The sequence below is a fragment of the Planococcus citri genome, chromosome 1 (assembly GCF_950023065.1).
Source record: "Planococcus citri chromosome 1, ihPlaCitr1.1, whole genome shotgun sequence".
Taxonomy (NCBI): Eukaryota; Metazoa; Arthropoda; class Insecta; order Hemiptera; family Pseudococcidae; genus Planococcus; species Planococcus citri.
Genome location: NC_088677.1, coordinates 55391706 through 55410351, shown reverse-complemented (window position 1 = coordinate 55410351; position 18646 = coordinate 55391706). Strand labels below are relative to the sequence as shown.

The following is an 18646-nucleotide window of genomic DNA, read 5'->3' as shown; positions in this document are numbered from 1 at the left end:
CAATACCATAATTTTATAAATACTCGAATTAAGCTGCGCTAAGCATCCATTATTATGATAAACTTTACGTGTGTTTTTAGGTAGGTCTAGGTATACTGATGCCAGATTGAGAAAATGTATTAAAAAACATGCAACAGGATTTTTCAAAAGAACCTACCAAACATCTTGATTACGATGAGCAAACATTAACAATCAAATCCACGAACATTTCCTCGATTCGCGATGAAAAAAATAATGAACTTGTGTTTTTTAATGGTACGTGTAGTACTCTTATTAGAAGAAAAAAAACGTCAAATTAGACCAGATCGTTATAGTCATCTATCACAATAAAATTACATAGACGTATCGAATAAACCACAGAGCACAGGTGAATTTTTATTAAACCAAAGCAAAAACCAACATTGTTATTAAAAACGAATTTATTAAAGCAGTCGATTTCACCCATTCTTATGGCGAATTCACTTTATTGCAACGCGGAACGTTTGATAGGTACAATCACAAAAAACCAACTCCAGCATTCATATACTGACACGGTGGATCGAATTCTAAGTGATTTCAATCCGACACCATGAACCGTGGAGAATGATTATCATTGGCGAATTTTTTACAACTAAGAAATGATCAGTGAATGGTTAACTTAATGATGCATTTACTTAGTTGATGAATGGTGTAAGTACGAGTACCAGCACGATAGGTTCAATTGATTAATTTGTTTTTGAATTTTTTCGAGGTATGGAGTCTCTAATTAGAAAGAAGTGAAATGGGTAAAATTTTTAAAACAAACTGTTCAATAATATTCAAGCAACGTAACAACAAATTGTTGAAAGTAACACACAAGTGCAATAATTTTACCTTCAGTAAAAGTATGTCCAAATTTGGTTAAATCCTACTTGCATAAACGTATTGCATTGAAGCAGCTAATTGTTCACGAGTGATAATCACCCATTATATCGATGGTGTTGTGGATAAAAGGCCAAACTGAGTTTCCAACTTGCATTCTAAACTCGAAAGTGTCATATCATCGTACTAAGGAGTAGTTTGGCCGATGTATCAATTTTTTTGATGAAGGCAACTCATTCGCTTTCCATTATTATCCACTGATAATATTTTTTCTAGCTTGAGAAATTTATAATGATGAAATAGTTCGAGAGTGGACAGATTGGCCCTTTTGTATTTGTTCAACCTACAGGTTCAACATGAAAAAAAGGGCCAATCTGATAAATTTGGCAAAAAATAATAGATGTTTTGTTGTTGATAAATGGCAAATGCTTAGCAAATGGGAAATATTCGGCCGCGAAATGAAAGCTCATATAGTCTAATATTGTATGTAGGGGTGAAATCGATTTGTTATCAGTCATCAGTGAAGGTTCGAGCTTTGGTATCTTTTTTAATCATCTTCAGAATGAACTCTTTTTTTTGACGGATAAAATTCGTTTCCTGAGGCTCTTTTGATATTTTAATTTCTAGAAAAACCAACAGAATTACTCAAATGTGTCCAAATAATGCCAAATACTTATACAGCGTACTCAAATTACCTGAATTTTTGGTCTTTGGTTCAGGTTCAAATAGTTTAGCAAATCCGTCATCTCGATCCTTCCTCATTTCATTTCTATTGAGAAAGAAGTTGTGATTTTGTAGCCTGAAGTCTCAGGTACACGATATGAGTTATAGAAAAAATTTTGGAGGCCTTCGAATGGGCCGAGGAAAAAATTTCAGGTCATGCAGGATACACAAGTAGGTACACTTTGCGCTCTACCGGCGAGACTAATTCTTATAGCAAGCTGCATGAGCAGTAATTTTGTAGTCTGAAGTTACAGGAACATGGTGATGTATTTAGTTTTTCTGTACAACATGCTGTAACAATGTTGAACATGTCCAAAGTGACTTGGGCGTTTTTTTTTTAGTGAAAATTAACATCACTTAGCTATACCATGATCTCGTTGAATTCATTCAAGAATATTTGTACAAGTCAAACAAAAAAAACTGAATACACCGCCGTGTTCCTGAGGCTTTGGACTATCAAATGATTGCACACACTGCTTGATATAGATATTAGACTTGCTACTAGACCGCAATGTACGATACTCCAGCCCCATCAACCGAATAACTTTTCTCAAAAATTTCAAATACGATCAACATTTTTTCGAGTTGTAGGTATCTAAAAACTGAACACACCACCGTCTTCCTAAAACTTCAAGCTGTAAAATGAGCGCTCATTTGGTTCAAAATACTGTACCTCCATATAGGCTCTCCTCCAGAGCACTGTTGGCGATACTTTTTAATCCACCCTCGTATTATTTTGTTTACTCGTAGGTCTGGGTTTTCTGAGATCATTTTGGTACATTTGCAATTTTTTTTAAATTACTGGCCATCAAAGATAAATTTGTAGTGGTCTGTAATGTAAAAAAAAAGTAAAAAAATAGTTCAGTTTCGCCGTTTTGGATTATACTTTCATGTAAAAAAATGCAGATTGGCCCTTTCGTATTTACTCAAAATGACCGAGAACAGATTTGCCCTTTGGAAAAAAAAAACAGTTTGGCCTTTTATCCACAACACCATCGATTATGGTACCTCTACCTATGAATAAGATGCATTTTGATGTAGGCTATGCCTAGAGAGCTATTCGCTATCAAATGCCGCCTAATGATCTTGGAACATATTTTCTTATCGTTCAGTAATCAGATCGGATTAATCGATGTGTAAAATTCAAACAGCTGTTATCTACACTTTCAGTGATATGCCATTTGCCGTTACACGGATATTTAAAATTACTTACGATAATGAATGAAGTAGGTAAAATAATTGAACGTATATTGTTTTCAAACAAACGAGAGAATGAAAAGGCCTCAACCAGTAGAAATTATGTACATATTTAAAAATCGGACAGAGAAGAAACCAGACCAAATTTCAAGAACTGAATTTCATTTAAGCTTTTTAATGGAAATTTTTCGGAATTGGAAGCCATCAAAAATGATGAATAGGTTGCGCAACAACTTTTATAGCTTTTTAGCTAAATGTGATTGCATTTTGATTTTTTATATAAAAAAAGAACCAAACTTGAATTTTTCAAACATTTGCCAAAAATCGAAAAGTGAACTTCAGCACATGAAATTTGGCCTAATGGTATACCTATTGTTGGATGCTTTTTCGATTATTTTTTTCTGGGGTTCAGAAATTGTTATGTGCACATTATTAAACTGAAAAACACCTCAAATATGTATACACAAAAATTGTTGTTGAAATATACAACATTTAATCAAATACCATCCATCAAAAAATTTTTTGCAAAATATTGAGAAATTGCGTAGGTAAAACATTGCAAGATTTTTGAAATGACTTGAAAATTGGAAAGAATGCAGCAGCTTTTATCAAGTAGGTATAAATCAAAATAAAATTTGAAAAATATCAATAAAATATTATTAAAAATGTACAAATTGGTTTAAAAGTTAAAAACTGCCGGAATTTACAAAAAAAAAAAAAAAAAAAAAAGAAACAGCAACAAAAAAGTGACTAAAAAGTTGATTGAAAATCATATTTTATTAAAAAACGCAATTTTTGCCAAAACTTTGTAAAGCATTGCGAAAAATTGCATAAAATATTAGGTTCAAAATTCTTCATTGTTAAAACTGGAGAAGTACCTAGGTACCTATTTGAAATTACAAAAAATGAGGTTGAAAAAAAAATTGCTTAAATTGAACAGAAATTATTTGTGATCTGTCACGAGAAAACCAGCTTATAGTGTCCAAAAAATCGATATCTTTTTCATGTTGGATACTTATTAGTAGTACTTAGGGTGCTGAATCCGACTGTGGGGATTGAAACGTTCGCGAACGATTCTCTGCTTGACCCTAAATCTGAGGTCAAAAAAGTAAAGCAACTACAGTAAAAATTGAAAAAAAATTTTTTGTTGATTTTCTTAAAAGGTATGTTTTGGGGAGTCAAAATACATGTTTTGGGGAGTCAAAATGCAAATTTTTGCAACAATCGGCCCACATTTGGAGGATTTGTGCCATATTTTGAAATTTAAGTAAGGCTTGAGCTGGAAAAATCAACTCTTTTCACCTTGAACAAATTTGTTAAGAAACGTGATAAATTTAATAATAATAAATTATTCTTCATTAATAATTCATACTCGGTGAGTTTTTGGAACATTTTTGGCAACAATAAATTCAAAAAAATCGAAAAAATTGATTTTGGGAAATTTTGATTATTGGACTTAGCAACTTTGAATGTGATGATTCTGAAAAAAAATATCGGTTTATGTTGGCACTCATGGGAGCCAAAAATGGTGCAAGTTTCACGGACCTACAAATTTTAGATCGCCTGATACATAGACTCAAAACTTCAAATACCCTTCCTGTAAAATTTACGTTTTGGACACTAGGTTGGTTTTCTCGTGACAGATCACATTTTAATCTTCTCTTTTATATAGGTAGGTAGTAGGTACTAGGTAGTTATCTACTTGTTGAATTTTTGTTGTTTTTGTTACTTTATTTTGTTAAATTTTTCCATGTAGGTAGTATTTTCCCTTGTTTAAAATTTTTGTTAAATTTTTGGTGACGTTAAAGGCCACGATTCCGGATTTCATCAAATTAAAGATATTTTTTTTTTAAAATAATGTAACGGAATTGAACAAGAATACTCTACATAAGCATTGCAAAAAACTGATAAGAATTTTGTAATTATCAAAAAAAATTCATGAAATTTGGAAAATTACACAAAATTTTGACATTTTTTCAAATTTCCAGAAAAGCAAATTGCAAAATTCGAGAACTCTTCAATGAAATTTCAATTTTCATCGTAAGTTTTTAAATTCTAATGGGTGAAAACTAATTTAGGTCTCTGGAAATATGATAAAATAATTCCAGCTGGACACATTCGATAATGCCTGTTGACTTTTTGAGTACATACGTATGCATACGTGTATTTTCAAGTAGACCACATAAAAAGTATCAACAGATTTGTTATAAAACTTGGTACCTAACCTATGTAGGTCTAGGTCATTGACTCGTGACTACCTATAGAGTGATTTATAAAAATATAAAATGTAACGAGTCATTCAATTGATTCAATTTATAAAATATAAAATACTTTCGAACACCAAAGTCTGCGTATTATAACTTGCGACTATAATTTAAATTAAGTTGTAAATTAATTCGATTTTGGAAATACCAAGAAATCACCCGTGTGACAAAAATTATTGGTAAAAAAATTATTTAAATAAGTAAGAACTGCTCGAAGCAGTAATGTATCGTTGGCAACAGTTAACTCTGTTAGCAACACCTGTTTTTTTATTATTTTTCATCTCTTTTTAATATTTTTTTTGGAATGGACTTGATTCATTTTTTTATTACTTTATGCTAATATCAATAATTGAAAAAGAAATAAAATAGGAAATACCAGTGTGACGAGTCATTCTGCAAGTAAAGTACGTAAACAGATACTTTTATACCTCATAGGTAGGTATCCAATACAGCAGGCAAAATACAAACGAAGGCCTAAGGCTAACTTAAAAATATTTGGAAAAATTCCATTAAATAGCCTAGATTTTTTATTTAGGTAGGTACTGTTTGTTTTTTTGAAGGTGATGAAAACAAAGAATATTTAAAAGACATAGAAAACAACAAAACGTCGCGCTGTAATATTAATGGATAACATTTTTTATGAAAAATACCAGGTAACTTGTATCTACATGAGCATGATACTACAATTATTGTAGGCAGGTACATATAACTGCAATTCGCCACAATAGGTTCGTCCAACGATGAGGTAAATTGTGGAAAATTTTACATTTTGTCTAATGCACATTCATCCTGACGTATGATGTAGGTACGTATTCCTATTCATTATCAAACAATCCAAAAAAAAACCTACTCAGTTTCGGATGACCGCACATTATAGCTGGTATAGTTTCACAATCATGTCAAAAATAAATTATTCCTAGGTATTTCCGTTCACCTAAACATCGATGCAATTAGCAAATAATCTATGCTATTGTGTCCTTTTTAATCTCTGGCAGAATAATATGATGTATTTTTTGCACCTAAATTAACCTCCGAACTTCGGTAGGCTATATATCATAGATATAGGTAGGTGTAGGTACATCGGATTTCTTAGGTACCCTGTAGATATATGCTTCAATGCTTCATATAGTACACATACAGTGTACGCAAACATAACAGAATTGACAGATCAGACACTGGGATTAATTGGATAACATTCGTCCCATTAGCAACTTCCTTTTATGACCACATTGTCCGCTTTTTCGATCTTAATCTGCTAATTTAGCTGTCGAGCATTTAAATTAGAAAAAATATTCGTTGGCGCGATCATCTTCGCAAACGTGTCGCAGTCGAGAATTTGCCGGAAATTTCGCGTTGATATTGAACTTCATCGTCATCTTATAGAGTGTACGATTGATCTTGTAAATATTACTCGCATTTTTTTTAATAAGTAGAGATATGTATTTAACTCGAATACCTCCAGACCTAGCGTAGAGTACAATATGTGTTATGCTAAACGATGTTGTTAGTACATAGAGATGTACAAACAGAAACGCACGTACGATGACTATGAAGAAAATACTTTTTAGCTTACTCAACTATACATAATAGATCCTATTTATCCAGATTTAACATGTCGTATAATATCCTTATTGAAGAAGAGCAAAATGTTTTTATTACACGATTGACCTAGTTTTAATGTCTTCAAAATAGGTACCCGTAAAAATCTTATGTATCTATTTTATTAGCATTTGGTTCTCGTGATTATATTACCTATCTATACAAAATTGAAAAAAATTCGAATCGATGTACAGGGTGCCCAGAAATACCGTGAACCCCTGGATATTTGATGAATTTTCAATTTTGTATTTGATTACCATTTCACGTTCTCGTTTTACACAATTACGAGTTGGACTCGCCAAAATACTCGTTCTCTTCGCTGTATCGAATTAAATAGGTAAGTATAAAATATACAGGGTGCCCAGAAATATTGTGAACCCCTAAAAAAGTTTTTTTTATTCAAAATATAGGTTGGCAATGCGAAATAAAGGGTGCCCAGAAATATAGAGTATCCCTAAAAAAGTTTTCTACTAAAATACTTCGGTTGTTCACAGTGAATGATAATAATGATAGCACATGATTGGTTGTTGAACTGGAGAGATAACATTCCACCAATCATATGCATCTATTTCACGTTGCCAACCTATATTTTTAATGAAAAACTTTCTTAGGGGTACTCGATATTTCTGGGCACCCTGTAGATGCATATGATTGGTGGAATGTTATTCACCTCAGTCTAACAACCAATCATGCGTTATCATTATTATCATTCACATCTCACTGTGATGTGATCAACCGAAACATTTAGCAGAAAACTTTTTTAGGGGTTGACGATATTTCTGGGCACCCTGTACCAAGTATGAAGGTTTTTGTTTTCATTTTCAATTTCAATGTCTACATGAACACGAACACGATGCACTAGGCAATGTAGATTATTTGGATTTCGGATGTAGGTATTGTATAAAATAAAAATTTGCATAACCGTTATTTAAACTGTTCATTGTAAATGTAAACTTCCGAAGAAAAGAGGAAAATCGTAAAACCAAGCGCATTCAATTTGATTTTTTTATCTTACAGGAATTTTTTGGCCTTGAAAAGTGATGTCGAGGTTGCTAGATGCAAAACAAACCTATCACTGATAAGGGAATTGGCAACACCGCGCATTCAAAGGAACAAAAGAATGATTATAGGTATCTATAAAGGGATCACGTGCATAATTGAACCTATCTAAAAAAAAACACACACACACGATGCAGCTTCTAGAGATGCGTAAATTTCATTGAAAAATTATCTCCAATTCGTGAAATTTTTTTAATCCGAAGATGAACCAATAATGTAAAAGCTACGTCATGGTGCGCATTTTTCATATGATCCGTATCCAAATACGTAAATACGTAACTGCAAGATGCATCGATAAACGTCGCGAAAAATTGCATACATCGCTATACAACAATCTCGAAGAAAGATCAAGGAACCAGGTCAACGTGAAACGATTGCCAGAATTGCAAGAAGTAATTAATAGCTTATCCATTTAGTCTGAAATTGATCACTCCAATTACTTCGGTTCTTTTTCAATTTAGGTGCCTTCATATATATCAAACATCAAGTTCCGTTACTTGCAAGTTTTTTATTATACCGGAAACGAGTAGACCATGGCGAAGTGTGAAAATAAACTTTAGTTGATATAAATTGATACGATTTAAATTTAATTGAAATCGTATTAAGTCTACCTCCAGATTTCGTTTATGAAAAGTAAACCGAGAGACGAGAGTACGGTTTGCTTTCAGTTTCAACGCACAAATTGCTTCATTACGATTAAGTCGTCTTATAATTGATTGGTGAACATTGTAAATCACTGGTGTAATATTTATATCAACTCTGGTTGCTCGATATTATACTCAAACAACTTTTCCACGAGATTTAAATTATTACGTCTCAAATCGAGTTTTACAAAAGAAAGAGTAACCGAGTAGGTAAAATCTTCAATTCTGAAGAAAAGTCGTCAAGGTCTTATCACTTCGGTATTAATAAAAGAAAACACTTCGATAGGTAAACGAGGTAAACGTATTGATAAGAGAAAAACCGCCACCGAAAATAAATAAACAAAGGTAAAATAAAAATAAAAAATTATTTTACTTACGAATTGTAATATCTTCATACTTAATACGATGTTCGACGAATAGGTATAAACAACGTAAGGTGTATAAAAATACTAAAATCGAATCCTAGGCACGGTGCTAGGTGAGTAATTAATGATATTTACGCGACGATTTTAAGACACATGTATTTATTATACGTATTAAAATGATAGAACGCAGTCAGTACGAGCATTGTTGTGGAGTAACTATAATCAAATCCATTAAAGTAAAAAGAGTAAAAAGTCATGTTAAACGTTACAACTTCGCGTCTCAGTCAGATTCTCCTCAATACCGAACCACCGTCATCGCCGTAGTTCGCTCGTATAGGCTACATTGCAATGTTTTCCATTAACCTTCCTCTCTTCTGCGAGCTGCGATGGTGAAGCAAAGTAAAACATCCAATAAACACGGGCAATGCTGTTAATTTATCGTATGTTTTTGCGTATGGAGAAATTTTATACTACAAACCGCAATCGTAATGCTCGATGTGATCAAGTTTTTCCAATACCTTTTAAACGGTTTACCTTTAGGTACATAATATAGGCCTGTGGTAATTATTGCGGATTATGGAATTAGTTCTATTTTATAGGCTTCGCTGAGCGAGTGTAGGCGGGTAACACATCCGTAGTGTGATACCTATCTGCGTATAGATAATTCGTCGTCTTAAAACGTCAACTGATTTTGATTTATTGTTTACATAGGTGTAGGTATCTATTCGGTGTTTGCGAAGATTGACAACATAATAACAGAGCAGTCGACGATGATGGACAGAAATACTGTAAAAATAGTATCCAGAAATATGAGAATTTTTCTTCAGTCGATAAAATGGAAAGCCAAGCTAGTGGCGTAAGTTTCCAAATCTTCTTACTGAAAACATCTTCGGTATGGCCGCTGCAAACGAAAAACCAATTGTTTCAAACGGTCCACGTATTTTACACCTGTTTCGCTTCAGTTCTACTCACCATAACATCATTCGGTCTCGTTGCAGCTACGCTTTTCTCAACAGATCTGAAAGATATCTGCAGTACGGTGGATATAGCAACGTTGACCATATCCGGACTGTATAAATTGTTCTACATGAGGCTCCATATCGATAGATTCAAACATCTCGTTTCATTCCTCGAATCAAGAATGAAAAAATTCGTCGCCAACAAGAACGGAGATTTTATCAGCGTCGAGATGGAAAACCCCCGCAGTAATTTGTACAGCTTGATGCTGGTTGGATCCGGTATGACGATTAGTATCATTTGGGCCTTTATGCCATTTTTTGAAGACTTGGAATTCAAAATACGGGGTAATTTTACCGATCGAGTGGACGAGTTGAAGTTTCCATTGACGTGTTGGATACCTTTTGATGCCAGTTGGACACCGCTCTACGAGACGATTTACTTACTGGAAGGATTGAGCTTCTTTTTAGCTGCTCATGTTTATTTGACTGGCGATTCGTTCTTCTTCATGATGATTTATCAGATTTGTGTTCAGATGAAAATACTAGCTAAGATGATCGCGAATATTGAGAACGATACGATGGAATATTCCAGTAAACGAATTACGTTTAGAATCGAATCTCAGAGTAAGTGTTTGCATGATGTGATTTCTAATTTTATTTTATTGCGGAATAGGTATAAGTATAGGTAAGTATTTGTAAAGTAACCTCTCGTCAAATAGAACTTCAAACGAATTGACAAAGGCTTACCCTACGCCTGCCCCTTCTTCAATACAGTTACCTACTCGTATGAAGCATTACACGATAGTAAATTGCCTAATATGGTTGTTTATTTTTGTTTATTCGCAGAAAATAAAAATGAAAAGGACAAAAAATCTTTACAATTGCACCAAAGTCCAATTCCGCAATGCAAAGTCGATGGAAAAGCTTACGAAACTAAACTAAAGGAATGTGCTACTTTTCATAGCGATTTATTATGGTAGGTATTGCAGCAGATAGGACTAAGTCTCTCATGGGCCATGATTTTAGTGTACTGAGTGTACTATACTTCCAATTCTTTACAAACGAACGAGAAAACACTTTGCATACCTACTTCATGATGCTGCATCCTCATTTCAATTTTCATAAATTTTTTATTTTATCGCGCTCAAAGTTCAAACTATACCATTTCACTACTCGCAGATAAAGTGTTGCGCAGCTAACGTTGGTATATATACACGAACGTTCCGTCTATCTAGTTGTGTTGTATGAAAGGAGAGACGGTTAGCACTCCCCTAGACAAGGATGGAATAACACAAATATTAGCCGGGGCACCTCTACTCGTGCGGGTAGAGCCGGCTATAGTTTTTTTTTCTTACCTCATTAACGATGTTCTTAATTATCGGGATACAGGTTAATGACCGAAATGGAGCAATTATACAGATCAATGATTCTAGCCGATGTCTTACACGCAATAATTTCGCTTTCGTTTGCATTATTCGAAACTGGGGTATTGTATTTTTTTTCCTTTTCTATATTTATTTATGTTATTTTATTACGTAATATTTAATCAGATTTGCGAACGGATTTTTTCATTTTATTCTCTTATGTTGGAATCGCCAATTTAATTTCAGACTACAGAATCGATCGTTGGTCTTTTGAAAATGTACTCTTTTCTTCTCGTCTGCATCGTTCATCAGTTTTTGAATAGTCATTATGGGGAGATGTTCATTACTGCGGTAGGTACTTTTCAGTTAGGTACATCATAAATTTTATTCCTCAGGGAAGGAGGGGCGTATAGGTACCTCTACCTACCCAGCCAGATCTCAGAATGTTTTGAAACTTATAAAATATGCACCTACCTACCCATGCTACAAATGTTTTGAATTTTTCAGCAAGAGTTGGTGAGAGAAGCAGCTTACAACTCATTCTGGTACGAGGGCACAATAAATAGTAGAAAATACATGGTACTGATATTACAACGGAGCAAAAAAATGGTCATAATGAATGGTGGAAAAATGTATCATTTATGTAGAGCTTCGTTTGTCCTGGTGAGTTGACCATAGTGCTGATCTGACTTGAAAACAGGGTGCTTCGAAAATACGAGGTCGTGTATATTCGTCCATAAAATTAGATTTGTATCGTTCGGTGTAGGCAATCTGATACCTATTCATTACCATTTTAAAAAAATATTCAAATTCACTAAATTTGTTTCAATTTTTTACAAGAAGAAAAATGTATACCTAAACCTACCTACTTACTCGAAATTTTTTTTCGAAACCTACCTATCCGATATCACTTCACTTTTAAAGTATTTTTTAATTTTTGTAAAATTTAATAGGTAAGCAAAATTATAAAGCTTTTATGAAAATATTCGAAAGAAGAATATTTTTAATCCCAAAAGCAAGATAAATTTGAAAGTTAAAAAAAAAACTAAAAGAAAGAAATTGTTTTATTCTACTACAAAATAATCAATTCCAAAAACATCCTCAAAATGCAAAAAAAATTGAATACAAAAATGCGTTAACTGGTCACATGAATTTTAAAAAATTCCGAAGGACAATGAAAAGATGAAAATCTATGGCAATTGAAAAGTAAATTAAATTATTAGTTAAGCCAAAAAATTCAGAAAATGATGAAAAATATTTAGAGAAGTATTTCAATATGAAATGAAAAGACCTATTCAGAAGTGAAGTGGAGAAATTTCTTTTAAAGAAAAAAAAATCAAATGATAATTCATAATCGAATCACATGTCACTGTTTCCCTTTTTTAATACACCTCATGTTTTGATTTTTTTTTTTTCATTTTTAAAATTATTTTGAAAAGAAGCTGCCTTTTCAAGTTCCTGATGAAATTGTACACGTTTTTAAAAAAATGTCATCTGGTTTCCTGAAATGTTTATCAACTTCAAAAAGGTATTGTTTTCAATTTTTTCATATAAGATTTTTAAAATGAAGTAGGTTTTTCGAAACGTTTTGAATTTTATAGAAGTTCCAAAAAAAATCAATACATATGTGTATTATGCTTTCTTCCCTCCTCATCCCTCGCGATTAGAATTTTTAAAAATAATATTCAATTTCGAATTTTAAAAACTCCTGCGTAGAACCTTACACATGAATAATCACCCGGAATGATTTTCTAGTTGAAAAATGTCAATTCACATTGAAAATTCTAAGAGCGAATTAAAATTCATTCGTACCCTATTTATTGAACAAAATCATCGAAAAATGTTCATTGTTAATTTCTTTCATGGGTTTAGTGCAAGTATTGGTATGCTTTTCTGGACTTTCCAACTAGCAAATTTCACTATTCATCTTTTAATTTTCAAATTTCATGCCAAGTATTGCAAATCCAGTCATCTCTTGTCGAAAAAATCTCCAATTTCGTAAACCACTACCAGTTTTCTATTTTGTTTATTTTTCAAGCTGAAATGAAAAAATTCCATTCCGATTTCACGATTCTTATTTTCGAAACACCCAGCACTAAATATTGCTTCCATAACTTGCTTGGATTGCAAATCTAAAATGGATATTGATCAATGTTATTGCTACAGTTCACCAAGACGTTATTCTCGTACTACATGGTGCTACGCCAAGTGACTGAATAACGCAACCGTTGACACAGCCAACACTTCACTGCTGCATATACCGTGGATATTACGATCAAATGAACGCCATCTAAACAATCTTTGTTTTTTTAATAAATTAATCGTTCTAATGAACAAACTTACAATGAAAGAATGTTACAATAAGATTTCGTGTACAGGTACACTTTCACAATACGATTCTTAACTTAATACGTACATTGTCGTCGTTGCTTCGCACACCTTTTTGAGCAATCATTCGATTACTTACACATTCAATAAATTATTAAACACAAAGAAAAATGAAATAAAAACGAGGGTATAAAAACGTGGTTTTGTTTTTTTAAAAACTTGAACCAACTCTTTACCGCGAGAGCTTATTATTCATTAAAATGCTTCATTTGTACAAAAGTTCAACTCTACGCATACCTGAGCGCATAATAAAACTTAAACGTACTAGTAAGTCTAGGTACATCTAATCTTAGATATAAACTTTCTTTTCGTAACTGGCAGAGAATTGAAATAATAAGTTAGATCATTAAAATCGTTCGAAAAAATAAACGAAAAGAAAAATGTATCCGAAAGGTACGATTATTCATAAAGAAGCCGATACCTACAACAGTATTAAAATTATCTACAAGAGAGAAGAAAAAAGGTAGGAAATTTGTCAATTATAGGGAAATTTTGTAGAATTTTTCGGCATCCGAAGACGAAGAAAATTCTACGTTATCACAGATATTAAATCGACAAATTCCCGCGTCGCATGACGCTTCTCGGCTCGATCAAACGCTAACGACTATCGATCACAATACGATTATTCATAACGACAGTACACACGACTACGAGCAAAATACACGTACGTAGTTGTAGTTAGGTAGTAGGTACATCATACCGTTAATCTAGCCATTATTTGCTAAACGTTCTTCGGCTCGCTCTTTCATCCGTGTAATAAACGCTTGTCCTTTACTTTTTCTGAAATTCTCGTATGGATCGCTCAAATTAATACCTACACCTTTATACTGATCTGTTCTATCGCGAACCTACATTATAGATACATGACGCAGCAAAACAACCATTATTATCACAGCATTAGCAAAAACAATACTAAATTAGATATTAAAAAAAAAAAACTAGATATCAACTACATTGAAATTATCTATTATGAGAACGTGTTTTACACACGATAGCTTAATTATTCGTCTCGTAAGAAATATTAAAAGTCTGGTAATTACCTCCCCAGCGCTGATCGGTGCTTCAATTCCTTGTTCTTTAGCGCCCAGTCCGGCTCCTCCCCAGCCCATTTTACGTAACAATTGGTGTCCTTTGTTTGACTCGTCCAATTTATCGTTTACTTTACTGTAAGATGAATTGCTGTTCGAAGAAAAACACACGAAAGAAACATTGAATTAACAATTATTATCGATCGATTTACTCGATTTTTTTTTTTTTGAAAAATCAACGCACAGAAAAGATGGTGGCGTTGGACTCCGCTGAATATCCTGATGCATAATTGGTGACGTTGATCTCGATCTCGACCTAGACCTAGACCTAGACCTAGATCTTGATCTCGATCTGGACCGGTCTCTTCGCCTATCTCGATTACTTCTTCTGCTTGGAGGTGATCTTCTATTATTCGTAGTCTTGTTGCGAGTCGGAGGCGGACTTCTCGATCTTCGTTCTTTTGATCTTGATCGACTGCGACTGAACACATTTCAAATGCTCGTTATATCATCGGATCACTACATTCGACGAATTGATAAGCTATCTTCTTACCTTCTGTAACGTTTTCTATTCACAACCGGAGATCTACTTCTTGACTTGGGTCGAACAATCGGAGACGGAGATTTCGATCTGAGACGTCTACCCGAAGCGATATCTTCCTGCTTTTGTTGTTTAGCTATACTTTTGGCGCGATAGTACTCGTACAGTCCTAATTTCTCCCATCCTTCACTGTTGAGGGAAAAAATCGGAGGTGTTACAAAAAAATGATTAAATTAGTTGGAAAAAATTCTCTCAGGATGTAATACCTGTCGCGTGGTCTATCGTGTCCAGGTGGTGTATAAAAGGCTTTAACTGCCGCTAGTAATCTTTCCGAGGGAGGTGCCGGAGGAGGTAACCTGATGTCTTCTGGATTCAACGGTTTATATCCCGAGTCTTCCAACTGTAAAATAAAAATCACGTCCAATTCAAATTTCAAATTTAGTGGGTTGTAAGGTCCAATATGATCAATCAATTTATAATTACCTTGACCAGAGGTACCATTAATCCGGCAGGTAGATCGTAATACGGCAACGAAGGCAACAAATCGTCAGGTAGGAAATCAGGAGGTGGTAAACTCATCAAAGGTGGAATCGAAGATGTACTATTGGTATTATTAAAATTAGGAGGCGGTCGGCTCAAATCCGGCAAAGCAACATCGGCTGTAATAACATAAAATAGGTTTTAAAATTGTATTATTTTCCAAAGGGCGGGTATGCTTGTTAAAATACCATAAAGTAATCACCGGACTTACGAGGCGGAAATGCCAGAGGAGGTGGATTCGACGGAGGCGCCGAAGGAGGCCCTGGGAATACTGACGGTGGAGGTTGATTGAACGGTAGTTGCGAATTCGGCACCTCAGCTGGTATATCTTGGAAGTTGTTCGTATTATTAACGTGATGATTAAAAGCGTCCGTACCATTATCACTGCTACCACGACCGGAGCCGCCGACATCCTGCCTGAGAGGAGGAGGAGGTTCTGGTTTGAAACTCGGCGCCGGCGGAGGCTCTTGCGTATTCGGTACGATATTTTGATGAAATCTATCCTGATCTTTGTTCTGATTACGGAACTGGGAACCTGGCTGAAGTCTAGGATCGTGGTTGACTTGATTTTGCATTATATGTGCCAGACGTTCGGAGAGAGGTGGATCGGAACGAATGTCATTAGGAGGTGGTCCTCGATTGTGCTGTCGCGGATCAAAATTATGCATAAGAGGAGGTGGATGTGAATGTGGAGTTTGAGGTGAAATCATGTGAGATTTTCGATCTTCCGGCGTCTGCGGAACATTGTTCAGCGGTAGCGGTTGCATGGAGACTGGAAATAAGGAGTTAGGTGATGAGGGTTCGTCAGATAACGCGGTATTAGAATATTTCAGTAATCGAGGATCTTTACCGGCTGGCGGTAGATGAGGCGGAAGTGATTGGACGATTTGGTGTTTTTGCTGTTCGATGACTTGTTTTTGTTTTTCCAAACTCTGCGGAAAAAAATTTCGAGTAGAAATTGAACAAGTGGTACTAACGTAAACTCGGATATATACGAAGAAAACATTTTACCTGGATTTGTTGCAATGCGTGACTAACGAAAGCTTGATGCTGAGACTGGTAATGCTGATAGGTGCTTTTATTGGAACTGGTAATTTGTTCGACGATATCGGGATTATTATCCAATAATTCAGCCTTATACTCGGCTATAGATTCGATAGGTTTTTTCAATTTTTCTATAACTTCCTTGCTGAAGTAATGATTTTTATTTTCCCATAAATTTAATAACTAAGAAAACAAACGACCGGTTATAAGTATGACGACTCGTGCCGAAAAACAACGAATTACATTCAAACACTACGCAATTAATTAACGTTGTGTGATGGTTATAAAGGAGTTGTTCAGTGAACGAATGAGGCATTTCCAAATTTACCGCAACAGTACCTTTTGCAATTTCTGCTGTTGATCGTCGTTAACGTTTGAAGCTGCTGTGCAGAACATCGGAACAACCACATCTTCCAAAGATTTACGTAGCTCGTCGGCGTTCCTTCGTAAACTGTAAAAATGACGTGAGTAATTAGTTCCAGCATAATCACTTTTCACAAGCAACGAATACACTATCTTATAATTAGTCAAACATCGCGCATTCGTAAAAATAACACATTAAATGAAACACATTTCCCCTCATTTCGAAGATGATATTTTTTCATAGCTCAATCCTCGAAAAAGGTTTTCAATCTTTCTTCTAAACCGATTCCAAGTTCTTATCGCAGTAAAAGAAAATTATACGAAAACATACCAATGATGTAGCGTATCGTTCAGTAAATAAATAATATGCAGTCGTTTGTTAAACGTGGCGTTTGAATCTAAAACTCTGCAAAAAAACACCACCATTCGTAAATGACCACAGCACAAATACAGATGAAATAATACCGTTAGAAATTCATATATACGTACTTTTTAAGTAAATAATTGGCAATAACAGCATTCGGAGTAGGTGCTGTCGCTCTTTGTATAATCCACGACTTGCCGGCGGAAATCGCGTCTTTAGTACAGGTATCGATAATAGGTTGCAGAACGTTATCAAACTCATTGAAATCGATACCACAATCGACAGCTTCTTTTCTCAAATCGTTATCTATCACTTTATTTATGGCTTCTTCGATTTGGATTTGTTGTTGTTGTAACATAACCTAGAATGAGAATAACGACAGATGACAGAAACTCGTAGACGAAATCTTTTAACCGAAATCTGAACAAGATCGTACTTCGTGTTGAGCATTCAAATTGGTCTCACTCTCACGAATCTGGTCATTTAGAGCAACCTGCTGCGCGGTCAACGAATCAGTTTGTATATTATTAGGTGGCGGTGGATTCAACCAAGGCGATGGAATATTTATAGTTGCAGGGTTGGCGTTGTGCATATTCATTTCCGCGTTCATAACTGCAAATGTAGTGAAAAAAAGAATATTAGTCAAATGTTTTCGACCAGTTCGATGATTAAAGTATAGCATCGCAGCTCCTTAGTACTTACATGCCTGTTCACTATTTACTTTATACCTATAATAATGGTAATGTTCGCCTCCAAATAAAAAATCAAATTTTGGATTTCCTTTTTGTTTATTTTTAGTCATGTCTTCAAAATCTGGCCCATTGCGAGCAACAAATTGAGCCAATTTGTCGATAATGTTTTTTAATTCTATATCTAAAAATATAGGTAGTGTTACCTTTAGGTTGAAATCAATATCTGATAAATGTATGTAACGTGTAATCAGTATACTTGTAAGTACTCGGCTATTATTAACGATATTTACATAATAACGAACTATCAACATTCAGTAATCTAATACGAATATCTAAACTAAACTCCACTACATACTTATATTAAATATATGATTTTTTCAATTTACAAACCTTGCGGCGGCTTCGGAAAATCCATCATGATTACGATTCTTTAGTTATGTTTTTAGTCCATTTTCATTATGAGTCAATAGCTAAATTTGTACAATCACTTGTCAACTATACATTTGATTACGATGTACAGTAATTAAAATCACCGTAATTGCAAAATTTCCCAAAGATTTTCAGACTTTTGAGAAAAATTTTACGATACATTACGTTATCCTTGTGTAATGTGTGTGTGTTGCGTTCGGTAGGGTAGAAGCAAGCGTACTAAAAACCCACAGAATGCAAAAC

The 18646-nt window shown here is 34.2% G+C and overlaps 3 protein-coding genes and 1 non-coding gene across 5 annotated transcripts in view; 2 read left to right on the top strand and 2 right to left on the bottom strand.

Annotated features, from left to right (window-relative positions):
* LOC135832891 (major facilitator superfamily domain-containing protein 6-A-like) overlaps positions 1 to 9018 on the bottom strand; it is a 37951-nt gene extending 28933 nt beyond the window's left edge. The window contains exon 1 of the mRNA XM_065346421.1: positions 8704 to 9018. The gene's annotated coding sequence lies outside the window, so the exon portion shown is untranslated. The remainder of the gene's footprint in view (positions 1 to 8703) is intronic.
* Positions 9019 to 9274: 256 nt separating this feature from the next.
* Positions 9275 to 13588, top strand: LOC135832894 (odorant receptor coreceptor-like). The gene is made up of 6 exons (XM_065346427.1): positions 9275 to 10274; positions 10497 to 10626; positions 11040 to 11136; positions 11261 to 11365; positions 11522 to 11677; positions 13181 to 13588. Exons 1-6 carry the CDS (start codon positions 9527 to 9529, stop codon positions 13232 to 13234), a joined length of 1290 nt encoding a protein of 429 aa, XP_065202499.1. The 5' UTR covers positions 9275 to 9526; the 3' UTR covers positions 13235 to 13588.
* Positions 10888 to 10998, top strand: LOC135833524 (U6atac minor spliceosomal RNA). Its single transcript, XR_010556491.1, has one exon. It is a non-coding gene; the product is annotated as a U6atac minor spliceosomal RNA (small nuclear RNA).
* On the bottom strand, positions 13306 to 18619 carry LOC135832890 (calcium homeostasis endoplasmic reticulum protein). 2 transcript variants are annotated; one of them, XM_065346419.1, is made up of 14 exons: positions 18365 to 18619; positions 17985 to 18155; positions 17719 to 17894; positions 17408 to 17643; positions 17250 to 17324; positions 16895 to 17006; positions 16523 to 16738; positions 15714 to 16443; positions 15455 to 15630; positions 15238 to 15371; positions 14984 to 15160; positions 14675 to 14911; positions 14443 to 14581; positions 13306 to 14250 (listed from the first exon to the last, which is right to left on the bottom strand). In XM_065346419.1, exons 1-14 carry the CDS (start codon positions 18390 to 18392, stop codon positions 14110 to 14112), a joined length of 2748 nt encoding a protein of 915 aa, XP_065202491.1. In that variant the 5' UTR covers positions 18393 to 18619; the 3' UTR covers positions 13306 to 14109. The 2 variants fall into 2 exon arrangements, with proteins under 2 accessions (XP_065202491.1, XP_065202492.1); XM_065346420.1 differs by lacking the exon at positions 17985 to 18155 and having other exon boundaries at positions 18365 to 18618.
* Positions 18620 to 18646: the final 27 nt, after the last annotated feature.